Here is a 15233-nt window from a genome sequence, read left to right as displayed (position 1 = left end):
GCTCCAGGCAGACAGCAGACCTCCCTCGACTCCATATCCGGTCTGCAGATTGGTCCCTCGGTGCCCCTCAGCATGGAGTCCCCAATAACTATTACTCTGCGCTTCTTCGTAGGGGGTTGGTCAGTTGTTCCCGGAGATGGAGCTGTGAGTTGGGCCCGCTCCTGTTCCTCATCAGTAGGTCCTTCCTGAAGAATCTGGAATCTGTTCCTCAGGGTGAGTTGAGGGGTTGGTGTAGAGCTGCCCTGTCGATGAGAGAAAGAAGAAGATGAGGAGATTGAAAAAGGTGGGGGGGTTTCCTGTGCTTGCCCGTGGAGGAGGTCACAAGCTGCCATGACTCAGCGTCGCCAGCCATTTCCTGTATCCCAATTGTTGGTCTCGACGCTGATGATTGGGGTGTCCCGAGGATGGACTTGTCATGGGTCTGCTCAGTGATTTGGGACAGCTCCTGGACGACTCCATCGATGTAATCCTGATCCTCCCAGATGCATCTCAGGCGTTTCACCTCCTCCCTGAGGTTCCTTAGTTCCAGCATGAGGTCACTATCCAGCTGGCCTACTTCCTCCATCTGCGTAGAAGCTGTAGTGTAATGCTGGAGGATGGTCTCAGTCTGCACGGAGACAGAGAGAGAGCCCTCTGTCAACCGTTCTGGGTCCTCCTCCTTTCACATGCAGTCCGTGGTCGCCTCCTGGATCCCCATGGCGATTGGAATGCTGGGCTTGATTGTAGATTTGGCGCTTCTTGTCCTCCCTGCCATATCTAAGTTGTAAGCTAGGTCTGCCTGTCAGTAAGAGAGAATTAGAAAAGTTAGAGAAATGGATATTTAGATTATAAAAGAATAGGGTGTCTGTGAGTTTATTAGATAAGGGTGTCTGAGAGATTAAGAGAGGGTGACTGTCTATGAGAGAGTTTGTGAAATAAGGGTGTCTGAGAGATTAAGAGAGTGTGGCTGTCTGTGAGAGTATGTACAATTTAACAGCTGATGCCGGCTTGCCTGCTTTAGCGACTGGGGCAGTTCAGGCTTCCCAGCCCTTACAGGCCTGGAGGGGTTATTTTTGGCTGGAACTTCGCCATTTTCACAGACAGGCCCCTCCATTTTGTCTACAACCTCAGGTGACCTTCCCCCCTGTATTGGAAACACAGGGGCAGGTTTCAGCTGGGTCCCCTGCTGTGGCAGAGAGTCCCTTGGGACCCCCAGAGGGTTTTCCCCCTGATTTAATTTTTTGCTTTGTGCAGAGCCTATTTTCAGGCAGTTGGGGGTCCCACATGCATCCAGCGGGTTTTTTTGGGGGGGTCTCTGTGCACCCCCTGTGGCTTTGCCTCCTTCTTCTCCTTTGGCATCCCCTCTACCTCCTCCCTCGTCCAAGCGCCCAAGGGTGGATTGGGATGATGATTGGTGGTCAGAAGAGTGTGTTGGCCTGGATGAGGATCTGGACTCTTTTGAGGAATTCCAGGATCCTCTCGAGGGGACGGCTGCTGGCATCAGGTTTCCCGCCTTCCAGTGAAGAGGTGTCTGTGGTGCACCTTTTTCAGAGGGATGAGCTGCCAAACCTGATTCAGCAGGTCTTCTCAGTGCTGCGTTTTGAAGAAGTGCCACCAGAGATCCCGCTTGTGGGGGATCTTCTTAGGTGGATTCACGCTGCTTCCTGCTCTTTTCCTATGCATCAGGATATTCGGGATCTCGTACTGGCGCAGTGGAATACGCCAGAGGTGCCGTTTCAGTTGGCGCGTGCCATGGCTTGTTTGTATCCCATCCCGAAGGGGGATAGGGCTACTTTGAAGTCGCCAGTGGTGGATGTGGGGGTCTCAGCGATTGCTAAGCAGCATACCATGCCTGTTGAGGGCAGTTCTGCCTTACATGACTCTGAGGAGCGTAAGTTGGAGATCATTCTTAAACAGAATTTTGATATGTCTGCCTTGGAATTTTGATGTCTCTGCCAGGCGGCTATTTGTGGGGGCCTAGTGGCCCGCGCCGTGTTTCGGTGTGCTGAGCGTATCCTGGATTGTGAATCTGATGACTGGTCCTTGGTGGATGAGGAGGTGGCAAAGGTTGAGATAGCTGCCTCGTTCCTCTCGAATGCTCTCTATGACTTGGTGCGGATGTCTGCCAGGCTTTTGGAGTGGCCGCGCGACGTACCTTGTGGCTTCGCGCTTGGTCGGTGGATGCCATGTCCAAAACTAAACTTTCTAAATTTCCCTATCGGGGGTCTTTTTTATTTGGAGAGGATTTAGATGAATTGGTTGAGACTGCACGATTCTAAAGTGCCCCGCCTGCCTGATGACCATGCCCACCCTGCATCTCGGGGTGGCAATGCCCGCGGGCATCTGCGGAAGTTACGCAAATACTGCCCTGGGTGTGGGGCTGCTACTTTCCAAGCTTCGGGGTTTTCCCGGGGTCATTTTTATCAGCGCATGCAGTCTTTTCGGGGTGCTGGTCGGGGGGCTGGAAATCCCTCTGCCAGTTCCCCCGCTGCCCGTCCTGCCCAATGACTCCTTGCCAGTGCCCCCTTTGGTCCCAGTGGGTGTTCAGCTGTGCGAGGTTTTTTTTTCCCAAGTGGGCCGAGATCACGTCTGATCAATGGGTTCTGAAGATGGTGCGGAACAGTTATGCTCTGGAGTTTGCCCGCTCTCTGCCAGATCATTCTGTAGCCTCTCCATGTCCAGCGGCATGGAAGATGCAGGCCTTTCGTCAGACCCTTCAACCCTTGCTAGATCTCAAAGCAGTTCCAGTACCCCATCAGGAGTGCAGCACCGGCAGGTACTCAATTTACTTGTGGTGCCCAAGAAGGAGGGGACCTTTTGGCCCGTCTTAGATTTATAAGAGGTCAACAGGGTTCTCAAAATTTCCTCTTTTCACATGGAAACACTGCGGTCTGTCCTTCTGGTGGTTCAGCCGAGACAGGGGCCTGGCTTGGTTCAGCTGGCGGCCTTGTCGGCTTTTTGGGGGTTGTTACGAGGTCAGCAGTTGACTGCCTTTCCTGATGTCGTTCGCTTCTTGCGAGTGGCCAAATTGCTCAAGTCTCCCATGTGGCCATCTGTTCCCTCTTGGGAACAGGCTGGTGCCTCCCCTTTTGAGCCTTTGGGTACCTGCTCGTTGAAGGACCTTAGTCTTAAGGCAGTCTTCTTGGTAGCTATTACTTCTGCTAGATGTGTTTCGGAGCTGCAGCTTATAGGTCTCCCTTCCTGGAGTTTTCTAGGGAGAGGGTAGTGTTGAGGCCTGTTCCTTCTTTTCTGCCAAAGGTAGTTTCTTCTTTTCATGTCAATCAGGCAGTGGGTAGTCGGGAGGGATTGTCTGCGTAGAAGCAGTTGCACAAGTTAGATGTTGGTCGGGTCTTTGCTCTTATGGGCGGAGGACCCAAGAGTTCAGGAAATCTGATCATCTTTGTCCTGGCGGGCCCTCGTAGGGGGGATGGTGCTTGTAGGGCTTCCATTGTGCGTTGAATTAAAGAGACTATTGCGTTCATATATCTTCTTCAGAACAAGCTTGTTCCCGAATTTCTCAAGGCTCATTCCACTCGGGGGGTCAGGCAGCATCTTGGGCTGAGTCTTCGTTAGTGCCTCCAGTAGGCATTTGTAAGGCTGCAGTTTGGTTTTCCTTGCATTCGTTTGTCAGACACTACTGTGTAGACTTTCAGGCGCGTCGGAACGCGGTGTTTGGTGGAAGTGTTCTGGTGTCAGCCCTTCGGGGGTCCCACCCATGATGGGGACTGCTTTGGTACGTCTCGCTTTTAAGACTTCCTATACTGGTCTAGAGAGTGCTAAAGAAGGAGAAATTAGGTTCATACCTGCTAATTTACTTTCTTTTAGCTTCTCCAGACCGGTTTAGGACCCCACCCTGTCTATTGTCATGTTCTTATGGCTGTTACGTATGCAGATTTTATTTTTTTCTGCGGGTTCTAGTATTTTTTTTAGGGCCGGGGAGAATTGAAGAACAGCGGCTGTGGCTCGGCTGGCTTAACTGGTGAGCTGTGGGTACATTTTCTATCTTGGATTTCTCCCCTCTGCATTTTCCAACAGCTTTTGGGTATATTAGTTATTTCTTCTGTTCGGAGTTTTGTTTATTTCTATTTCAAGTTCTTAGTTCTGCTTGGCTATTTGGCAGACTGATAGGAATAGGGGAAGGTACCTCTTGTGTACTATTCCAGTTTTGTCTCAGTCTCCACCTGGTGGTCATGATGAGATTTATACCCACTTGTAAGATTTCCTATACTGGTCTGGAGAAGCTAAAAGAAAGCAAATTAGCAGGTAAGAACCTAATTTCACCTTTTTCAACAAGCCTTAGAGGAATATAAAACTGATCTTATTTAGTATTAAGATGAGCAAATAGATTTGACTTCCTATGTCTTTTATAACAGCAGTGTAAACCGAATCGAGCCCCAATATTTGGGGATGACTCGGTACATAAACTTAAGGATTGGATAGGATAGGTCAGAGGTAAGCAATTCCGGTCCTCAAGAGCCACAGGCAGGTCAGGTTTTCAGGATATCCACAATGAATATGTATGAGATGGATATGCATGCGCTGCCTCCTTGAGATGCAAATCTATCTCATGCATATTGTGACCGGGCCAGGCCCCAAGTAGGTGGGAAACCCCGGCTCGGATCACAGGTAAGATTTTTAGGAGCGCCCTTTATATGGTTGGTCAAAGGAAAAACCCGAAGACTGGACTTCTAGCAAAACTTCCTCGGGTTTATTAACGTGCCAAACAAAACATCACTGCATGCACATTTGTCACAGGGCACAGTCATTGCGTTCACAGTATATTATATAAGTCCCGGGCATGCTGGATGTGCCTAGGCCTGTGACTGTCAATATTCCTCAGTGCATTGAAATCATACACAAAAAAAAACAGAAAAAAAAATGCTTCTGCAGCTTCTTCACTGCCTCCGTAGCGTCCCCTCTCAGGACTAAGACTTCTCCCAACCCCAAGCTGGTTTACTAATTCATAGCTGAGCACAACAGGTGTCAGCAAGCTTTCCCCTATACTTTGTAGAAGAAAAAAAAAACATTTTTGGCTTTTATTATTTTTCCTCTTTCTCTCCTAGTCCCTCCCTTTGAAGGACGTTCACAACCTGAACCCAGGTTGTGCGGGCAAGCCTCCCTTATGCTAAAGGTCTTATTGCCCACCCGAATATGCCCATAACATCCAGAACTTTAATTCAAAGGGCCCCCAGGAGAACTGAGGTTCAAGGAATTATTTTGGCATTACTTAATTAGGCACTGCTGCCATGCTTTTTCCAGTTCAAGACTCCATGTCCATGTCTTTCTCAAACATGTATTCTCCAGAGCCTTCCTCACTGAGCATTTCCCAGGCTGGCTCCAGGGGATTAGGGCTCTCTATGAAGTCCTGCACTTCTGCTGGTTCTTCCCATCCCCCTCTCTGAATGCGGGCTAGCCCTCTCCAATCGTTTTCCCCTTCAGGTACACCTTCCAGCCCCTCACCCAAAAATGTGTTAGGAAAGTGATTGTACTTCCCTGGAGGTAATCTCTCTCCCCTGATGGGCTGGCGTCCTGGGAACTTTCTTGGCTGTCCCAGGGAAGAAGGGAGATAGCAGCTATCGTGGTTTGCTGCTGGGCTCCTACAATCAAGAACAGGTGAGCCTCCTCCTCCTTCCTGATTACTCTGCCTTCTGCCTATTTGAGGTTTGCATGGTTGCAGGGCTCGGTGACCAGCTCCACCCCCTTCTACCGGGATTTCTCTAACCTGTGGAAAGGAGTAATAGGGACTGGCTTGTGGTTTCAGTGCCCTCCCTTTCAGAATCCTGGGATGACTCCACCCCTGCTTTTCTGCCATGTTATTTGGTTGTGCTACTCTGTTGCTTTTATCAGGAGAAACAGGCTTTATTTTAGAGCTTACAGCCTTAAGGGCAGTATTTCTGACTGGACCCACAGTCTTTTTACCTGTGACAGGAGCTTCCCTGTCACAATATTTATTGTGGATATCCTGAAAACCTGAACTGCCTGTGGCTCTCGAGGATTGGAATTGCCTACCCCTGGGATAGGTCATGATGCTGCTGTCGCACCAAGAAGGACTTCTCTATGTCTTCCATCGGTGGCCTGTGATAAGCTTCCTTCTGTGGAGAATCAAGACACACCAGATTCAGGTGATGGCGTCTGTTTGGCTGAGGTGCCCAGGGGCTGGATCACGGGCTCAAACTTCCCTGCCATTCTCGCCTCCTCACACAGGGTCTCATTGCCCTGCAGGAAATGGACCATTTTGGCCTTATGGCCTGTCTCTTGAGCACACAGATTTAGTGCACAAAGGCTACTCTACAGGAGTGATTACTACCATCTTGTGCAGCAAGAAGAATTCAATTGTGGCAGCGTATGCAAAGGCTTGGAGGCAGTGTTCCCTCTAAGCGGGCGGGTGTTGTGAGCAAACTTTTTTCACTGTGAGCTAAAAATATCGGGCGCCAGCAAGTTATGAGCCAAATAAATATGTTGCTTTCTACCACAGAACTTCCTTACGTTTGTATGGAATCTATCCCCTTTCAACTTTAGAGAGTGCCCTCTCGTTCTCCCTGCCTTAGCTACTAAGTCTATTCCCTTCAGTACCTTGAATGTTTCTATCATGTCCCCTCTCAATCTCCTCTGCTCAAGGGAGAAGAGGCCCAGTTTCTCTAATCTTTCGCTGTACGGCAACTCCTCCAGCCCCTTAACCATTTTAGTTGCTCTTCTCTGGATCCTTTCGAGTAGTACCGTGTCCTTCTTAAAGTACCAGTGCTGGACGCAGTACTCCAGGTGAGGGCGTACCATGGCCCGGTACAGCAGCATGATAACCTTCTCTGTCTCTTCAGTCCAGCATCTGCCCCTTCCATTCACTGTCTGTCTTTCCCTGCCATCTCTCCTCCTGCCCCCCCCCCCCCCCCAATTTGGTCTAGCATCCATCATCTTCCTTCTGTTCCCCTCATGGTCTGGCATCTCTATCCTTCCCTCCCCCCTGTGGTTTTTAGCATATCTCTCTTCTCATTTCCTCCACTCAGATCTGATCATTCTCTGCTCTCTCTTCCCTTTTCTTCTCTGGTCTTCCTTCTCTATTTTCTGCCTCCATCTAAATTAAATTCTTTCTTACTATTTAGTCCCGTTTCCCTCTTTTCACTGTGTCTACACACAGCTTGTCACCCCTTTCCCTCACCCCTCCATTATCTTACTATTTTCTTCCCCCTTTATTTATCTCCTCCTTCCATCCAGTATGTGTTCTTTCCCCACTTCCATTCAGCATCTGCTCTCCCTTCTCAACTGACATCCATCTGCCTTCTGCTCTCTCTCCCTTCTTCTCACTTCCATCATCTGTCCCCTTCTCTCTCTCTCTCATCTCCTCCATTCCATCATCTGCCCCTTCTCTCTCTCTCTCCCCCCCCCCAACTTCCATCATCTGCCCCCCTTCCCCTCACCTTTGTGGGTCACTTTCTTTCCCCTGAGGGTGGCTCATGTCACAGGGGAAGCTTTGGCCGAGCAGAACCGCTTGATTGACAGTGGAACTTACTTGATTGATGTCGATGCTGGGGCCCGTTGCCGTTTGAAGGAAAAAAAAAAAGGTGGAAAAAAGGAACCTGTAAAGGCGAGAGGAAGGGAAACCTCCTTCAGCGGCCCAAGAGTTCAGACCAGCAGCGGCAGCTCTGTATGCTTTTAACTTCGGCACAGAGCTGCCCCTAATCAATAGTTTAGCGCGGTTTCATGAGGCAGCCTCGGGGCCTTTGATAGCCGGCCCGCTTCGATGATGCGATGTGGGCCGGCCTAGCAAAGGCCCCGAGGCTGCCTTATGAAACCGCGCTAAACTATTGATTAGGGGCAGCTCTGTGCCGAAGTTAAAAGCATACACAGCTGCCGCTGCTGGTCTGGAGGTGCGGAGACAAGGCAGGAGGCAAACGCGGTGGAAGGCAGGAGTCCCGGCGAAGGCAGGAGTCCCGGCACAGCGACTGCAACAGGAAGTTGCAAGTCAGCTGACGCCGGCCTTTCGTTGCGGCGGGGACCGAATCCTTCGTGGACCGGCAAGATTTTGTTTGCGGACCGGCGGTTGAAGAACTGTGCTCTACACTGTGTGCGCTGCGACGAGAAACTTGTGCGCTGCGAGGTAATATTTTGTGCGCGTGCGCACGTCAACGCAGCTTAGCGGGAACACTGCTTGGAGGTATTTTCAGCATTGGTGCACTTGGAAGAACAAAGATCCAAGCTTGACGTCGATCCTACTTGTGCACGCAGTTCTTCAAGAAGGCCTGGAAAAGTGACTCTCTAAGGGTTCAGATAACCGGACTTTCATGCTTCGGTCCTAAGCCCCTAAGGGACTCTCTGGCTGTTCATCTGGATGTAGTTAGGTTTATGAAGGGCACGTTAAGGCTATGCCCTCTGTTACATCAGCTGTGTCCAACTTGGAATCTCAATCTAGTTCTCAGGTCACTTGCTAGTTTGCCCTATGAACTGTTGGTCCGGGCTTCTTTGATGGACCTCACCATCAAGACAGTCTTCTTGGTAGCCATTACTTTGACCCACAGAGTTTCCAAACTTCAGGCCTTGTCCTGAAGATTACGGATTCCAGCGTGATCCTGTGCACTGTCCCCTCTTTCTTTCTGAAGGTGGTCTCTAGTTTTCACATCAACCAGGAAGTGTGGTTGCCAGCCTTTGCACCTTCAGGTTAGAAAAGACATGATAAGATGTTAAAATCACTGGATGTGCACAGACTTTTGCTGAGGTACTTGGAGGTCACAAATGAGTTTTGTTTGACTGTTCATTGTTTGTACTGACTTGTTCGTACCATTTCCAGATGGATCCACATGGCCATTTCCTCCTCCTATATTGGAGCCGGAAAGTAGTCTCCTCTTTTGGTACAGGCTCACTCTACAAGAGGCATAGCATCCTCGTGGGCAGAATCTTTGGCTGTTTCCCCAGAAGAGATTTGTAGAGCTGCCACTTGATCCACCTTGCATACCTTTATGAAGTTTTACAGAATGTACGTGGCAGCCAAGCAGACTTCTTCTTTCAGCTCTTTAGTTCTGGCAGCCGACAAACCAGTCACAACTGAATTTGAGGGACTGTTCTGTTATGCCCCACTTTCCAGAAATAGAGTGTGATTGATGAAAGATTAGGTTCTTATCTTTGCTAATCTTCTTTCTTGTAAATACACACTCTATTCCTGGACCCGCCATGGCAGTTGCTGATTTTCTGATTGCCTCAGTAATTACTAGTAAGTTGGACCTTTGGCTCTTTGACCAATCTTTCTAAGATTAATATCCGATGATATTGCACATTCTGCCTGGGTTGTTTTTTTTTAGCTAATATGCCCCACCCTGTTAGTGCAGACTATGTCTCCTTGTCGTTCTAATTTTATGGTTTATCAGTTTTCTGCAATCTGTTTTAATAGTTTATGATTGATTTGCAGTTTTATGATATGAGCAGATTAGACTTGTTTCTTGGAGAGTATCCCTGTTCCTCTCCCCTTTCTTTGTTCTCTACAGGTATGATTGTCTGCTTTTGTACTAACTAGAAGTTAGAGGGCAGTCCTGAGATAAGAGGAAAGGATTAAAAATATGTAAATGTAGCTTCTTACAGGAGATCTTGTGAGATGAAATTGACTACCTACTTGTCCAGGAAAGAAGATTAGCAAAGGTAAGAACCTAATCTTCAGTTGGTATGAACAGGCAGCCTGGATAGGCATGGTGTCCCTGTTTAAGACTCTGAGACCTCATTTAAAATATTGTATACAGTTCTGGAGACTACGCCATCAAAAAGATATAAACAGGATGGAGTAGGTCCAGAGGAAGGCTACTAAAATGGCTGCTGGTCTTCGTCATAAAGTGTAAGTAGACAGACTTAAAGTTCTTAATATGTATACTTTGGAGGAAAGGCGAAAGAGGGGAGATATAATAGATATTTAAATAACTATGTAGCATAAATGCACAGAAGGTGAGTCTCTTTCAGTTAAAAGGGAACTTTGGAATGAGGAGACATAGAATGAAGGTGAAAGAGGATAGACTCAAAAGTAATTCAGAAAATATTTTTTCATGGAAAGGGTGGTGAATGTGGAACGGATTCCCAGTGGAGGTGGTGAAGACAAAAACTGTATTTGAAATCAAGAGAGCTTGGTACGGCTACATTGGATCTGTAAGGAAGATGAAGGGATAATAGTTGGCATGCATAGGCAGACTAGATAGAACATATGGTCTTTATCTGCCTTCATTTTTCAATGTTTCTATAAACCTCTTAAACTCTCTCTGTCTGTCTCTCTCTCTTTCTTGTTCCTGCTGTCCACAAACAGAAGGTCAGGAATGGCCTTTGGGACTGCTACAAGTGTGATGGTTTCAGTGGGAGCCCTAAGTGGAGTGAAGTTGCCAGTATCACCCCTGTCCATCTCAAGGCAATGGAAGGTCAAGTGGCTTTTCCAAGGTCATGAAGTGCGTTGTTTAAAACACTGACTGCTACCAACTGAATTAGACTCAGATATTTCGTGCCAGCCCCTATCTGGGCAACATTGCTCAGTATTGTGACAGGAATCTGGCTAGCCCTACTAGGAACAGGGAGACAGTCTCTGTAAGCCCCATTAAAAACCCTGTTACCAGGTATAGGAAACATCCTGAACAGTGTAAAAATTCTGTGCACAACTTTAGAAAGGAGCCTGTCCCTTTTAAGAGTGTCCAGAACTCAGACTGACATTGAGAACGCAGGGTCCTTTAAGAGTTTGTCTATCCCTGCTAGGAGGGGGCGTGGCTGGTTGCCAAGGCTCCCATTTACTGAGCTTTCCTCATCAGAGAAAGAGGAGAAACAGCTGAGCCAGTCCTTCCAGCTGAACCAGGGCCAGCTCAAGGCAGTTTCTCTGAGGACTGAGAGATGGAGGAACTGGAAGCCAGCCATACCAAACCAGTCTCAGAAGCCCAGCCTGAGGAATATGATATGGAGTGCCAAGAGGGACTATGTCTTGCCTGACTGGGAAGAACAGCTGATGGACTGTGAGTAGGCTGTTAAGCCAAGCAGTTTTTCCTCATCAGAGTTTTGCATTTTTGGCCTTTTGTTTTAAAGCCTGCCAGAGTATTATGCTGGGGCATTGCGGGGTTCTAGCTATCCCAGGAACTGTAGAAACTAGAAGCTGAAAGTTTTGTGTTTTATTTTTTGGAGCAGCTTGTGCACTGCTCTGAGTTGTGCTTGGAGGTGAAGAAGGAAAACCTGAGCCTGTCTTTTGAGAGGGCAGCAACACCTGTGGTATACAGGCCTAACTCCTCCCAGCCTGTTGGCGATTCTGCTCTACCCAACAGGGCCAGAGCCAGGGAGAGTGTTTCCAAAGGAGAAGTGTTTGACTGTTGCACTATTTTGTTAGGCCCCAGAGTGAGGCCAGAAGGAAAAGTTTTGGACTTTTATTTATGGACTGGATTGAGTCTAAAAGCCTGGCTTGTGCTAAAGTGGAATTTATTTGTTTCCTAATAAGAATGAACTGAATTCATAGAAGCCTTTTTCTTTTTGCTCGTGCCATTTCTGCAATTGTGTTTGAAGTTTGTTTACCATTAAAGTGTTTTGCCTTATTCAACCAGGGAAATCTCAGTGTGCAATTCTTGGGAGGCATTGAATGCTGTGTTCACCACCTTTATTCAAACTCCGGGACTGGGATTCAGAGGGGCAACTAGGCCTAGCCAGGATCCTGTCCCACAGTATCTGGGTCTAAGGTAGCTGCCAGAAACTATTCCAGCTGTCCTAAGTTAACTGGGTACCACCACTGAATATTGGTGGTGTGTGAATAACTCCCAGCTCCAACCTGACTCCATTCCTGAACTACCCTGGCACTAACCAGAAAGTATCACAGCAGTCAGAGCCAATTTTCAGTGGCACTTTCTTGTTAAGCAACATTAAATATCTGCTCCTGACTAGGTCAGCATGGAGTAACCAGGCAGGAGCTTCTCCTGATCAATTAAACCATGCTGAATATCAGCCCCTATGTGCTACTGTAATATGGCAGAACAGAAGACATTTGTCTCTTTGGATAACAAATTATTAGTTATAAATTAAAAATATATCTTCATCTTCTTCCAGAGAATAGCTATGTGCCATGGATGATGTGATTACTTTAGAATTTTCTTCATTCGTGGCAGCCACTTGAATTGTTCTTTCCTACCTTAGACATTTTAAATATAAACAGGCCTTAGAGTATCAGTTTCACAATACCATGCTCTAATGAGGCTGATGCAGAATGTCCAATAGTCTTGAGTTGAGGACTAAAGTTTTCCTATGTTTCCCTGAAGGTCGTGAAGCCCAAGCTGTAGTATATCTGGTTAATAATGAGGAACAAGCCTTCACCTTTTCATTTCGTGAGAATTCTCGCTTCTCAGAAGGATTCCTCTGCAGCCTGGTGGTAAAGCCTATGGAGGGTGACATCCTGCCACGTTCTAGGTAAACAGGGGGAATAGATGTAAGGGGGAGCTATTTAATAAACGATGAAATTTATCAAAATAATTCAGATTGAATTTTTTAGGCAATAAAACGTTTTTCTATAGAATTATATGTGCTTTTTATGAAGATCAATCAGCTGACTAAATTTGCCACTTCAGAAGTTTCTACAATGCAAAGTTTAGTCTAAGCCTAAATATTTATATTTAAAAACTGAAATATAAATATTGGGTTTCATTAGGACTCTATTTGCATTAAAAAAAAATTACTGATAATAGCTGCATATATCCTTGTGTGGATATTTAGACACCTTCCCCCCAATTTTCAAAGCTGTTTAATTGGGCAGAAGCTGCTGCTCACTAGTTAAAGAGCATTTAGCCAGTGGACCATGAATATTCAGCAGAGATAACAAGTTATCTCCACTGAAATTCTGTAGAAGGATTTATGGTTCACTTAGCAGTATTATAAACACGTTACGTTTCTGTTAAGTGGTCTAGAGAAAACCATAACCTTTTATTCAAGTTCAAATATCATGGTCTAATTATACGACACAAACCCAGGCTAATGAGAAATATCTTTATTATGAAAATAGAAAAATATAATTCACAAGCCAGCTGCAGAATCTAAATATTGTTCAAATATCTAATTACACAAATGAAACTCAGTACATGATTATCACAATCTAATGGTTAGACAACTAAGTAAAACTTCTTGTTAAACACACACTATTCCTTATAATAATAATCCCTGATTAGCAAATGATTATATTATCACCCAGGTAACTTTTCAACCCTTTACCTTTATCAATGATTCCTATCTAATTCCCAAGCTAATAAAAGTAATTTCCGTATGCTCACCCTTAATTAGCCTCTCCGGCACAATTAGGTGGAAGAGAAAATTTTCTTGTCAGCTGGAAGACGTCAGGAATATTGTTGTAAAAGTTACACGTTTTGAAGATCCTTGATGAGGCTATAAATCATCAGCAATAAGTTCCGTTTATCTGTGCTAAGTTCAGAACAGTTTTTAAATGTCCGAATTTCTATCTCTTAGGCAGAGAATCACACAAGGTAACTTACAGGTCTAATTATTGAAAGAAAAAGTTTACAATTAGAACATCTGTGAGCAGATCTGAGCTTCCCCGGACCTTATCACAGACTAACTAATTATTAATTAATTAGCACCTTTCTTTTCTTGAATCTCATCAGATGACTTCCTCGGACCAATCCAGAAACAGAACTTGATGAATAGCCTTTCTGTATAAAGTATCATATATGCTGGAAGACCCAGGGCTGTTAGACAGATAAGAACAGAATAATTTCTTCAAGATTCACACTGTCCCATTATTAAAGCACAGATGAATGCCCTTGAATAGCAACATTCGGGTACATCCCCATAATGCATCATTCTTCTTACTTCTTGCAAAATTCATGCTGGAAAGTTGCTTGCAGAGAGAGATTCTTGAAACAATGGTTCAGGCTTGATGACATCATGGAAGCCTAACCTTCAGGTGTGAATACGGAAATATCCCTACAGTCCCCCCTTTTGGAGGAGAAATAACTTCAATGGAGTCTATTTCACCTTCAACCTAACTAAGTAGGAAAGGATCGACAAGACCCAAGGTGATATAAAAATGCATAAACATAAGCAATACCATATAAATCAGCAATAAATCAAAGATATCAATAATCAATGGATAATAATCATAAAGGCAAGGGTAAAATATATGAACCCAGCCAAATAAATGATAATAAAATCACTGAATAATGGCAATATATGATAAAATCAAAAATCATAACTACTTAGCAAGGCACAAAAGGTATGCCAAAGCAAAAGTTAAGACAGGAAGATCATAATCAAAAATACGGCTAGCAAAATTACTCTTTCATAGCCGCAATGAAATCATGCATTCTTAAGTCTGTATGTGATGGTTTCTGTTGAATAAGACGTCTAATCCGGATGGTCTCATAGAGTGCAAAAACAGAAAACCCAAATAAGAGAACCCACAGGATGGCAAAAATTGGAATAACAACAGTGATAAAAAGATCAATACTGCGGGTATCAACAACTTCATGTACATTGGAGGAGCCAATATGAAAGTCCTCAATATGAAGCTTATCATTATCAACTTTCAGTTCAATGGTGTGGGAAGGTTTTGTCATTAAATATTGTTCCACTTCAAGAGTAAAGTTGATGGGATGTCCACGGAAAACATCCAGGATTTCCAATTCAGTTTCAGTAGGAGTAGAGTCCAAATGGAAAAGAGAAACATCGAAAGAAGATGTTCTGGAGCAGGATCTGGAACGGGAAGAGGAAGAAACCAGGAGAATCTTGGAGGACAACACGGGACTGCAGACCAGGATCGATTACTTTGGTACCAACGCCAATCAGCAGGACAACCAGGAACATCATCGGCAGAACTCGTTTCGCCATCTGAAAAACAGAAAAGAGAGAGAACAGCCTAGGCTGTTGCTAGGTTAATGTCTTCATCACAACAATGGTTTCATCCTGGGCAAATTTACTGGGATGACATGGTCTCAGTTGATTAATGTGGACCCATTTAAGGACATCTGCACCTGGAGAATTTGATTTGATGCGAATTTGATAGGCCACAGGTGAAGCTTTTTCCACTATAGGGAATGGACCATGCCAACTTGGCAAAAATTTACTTTCTTTGGCCTTGGTTTTGCCAAAATTGTAATAGAATACCTTGTCGCCAATTTGGTATTCCTTTGTGGTAGTCCTATGATCATAATAGGCTTTTCTACCTTTAGCAGCAATTTCCAGATTTTTCTGGGCAAAGGAAAATGCACCCTGTAAATGGTTACGTAAATGGGTGACATATTCATGAGCAGTAGTAGCACTAGAAAGAT

General features: G+C 45.6%; 1 protein-coding gene across 6 annotated transcripts in view; it reads left to right on the top strand.

The window, feature by feature from the left end:
- HYDIN (HYDIN axonemal central pair apparatus protein) overlaps positions 1 to 15233 on the top strand; it is a 1718235-nt gene that overhangs the window by 1564933 nt on the left and 138069 nt on the right. For all 6 annotated transcript variants that reach the window (XM_033943280.1, XM_033943278.1, XM_033943277.1 and 3 more), the window contains one exon: positions 12219 to 12366. In XM_033943280.1, coding sequence (XP_033799171.1) covers positions 12219 to 12366 — 148 coding nt within the window. The remainder of the gene's footprint in view (positions 1 to 12218; positions 12367 to 15233) is intronic.

Source organism: Geotrypetes seraphini, chromosome 4 (genome assembly GCF_902459505.1).
Source record: "Geotrypetes seraphini chromosome 4, aGeoSer1.1, whole genome shotgun sequence".
Classification (NCBI taxonomy): domain Eukaryota; kingdom Metazoa; phylum Chordata; class Amphibia; order Gymnophiona; family Dermophiidae; genus Geotrypetes; species Geotrypetes seraphini.
Note: the sequence above shows the minus strand (reverse complement) of the source record. Positions and strands in the feature narration are given on the sequence as shown.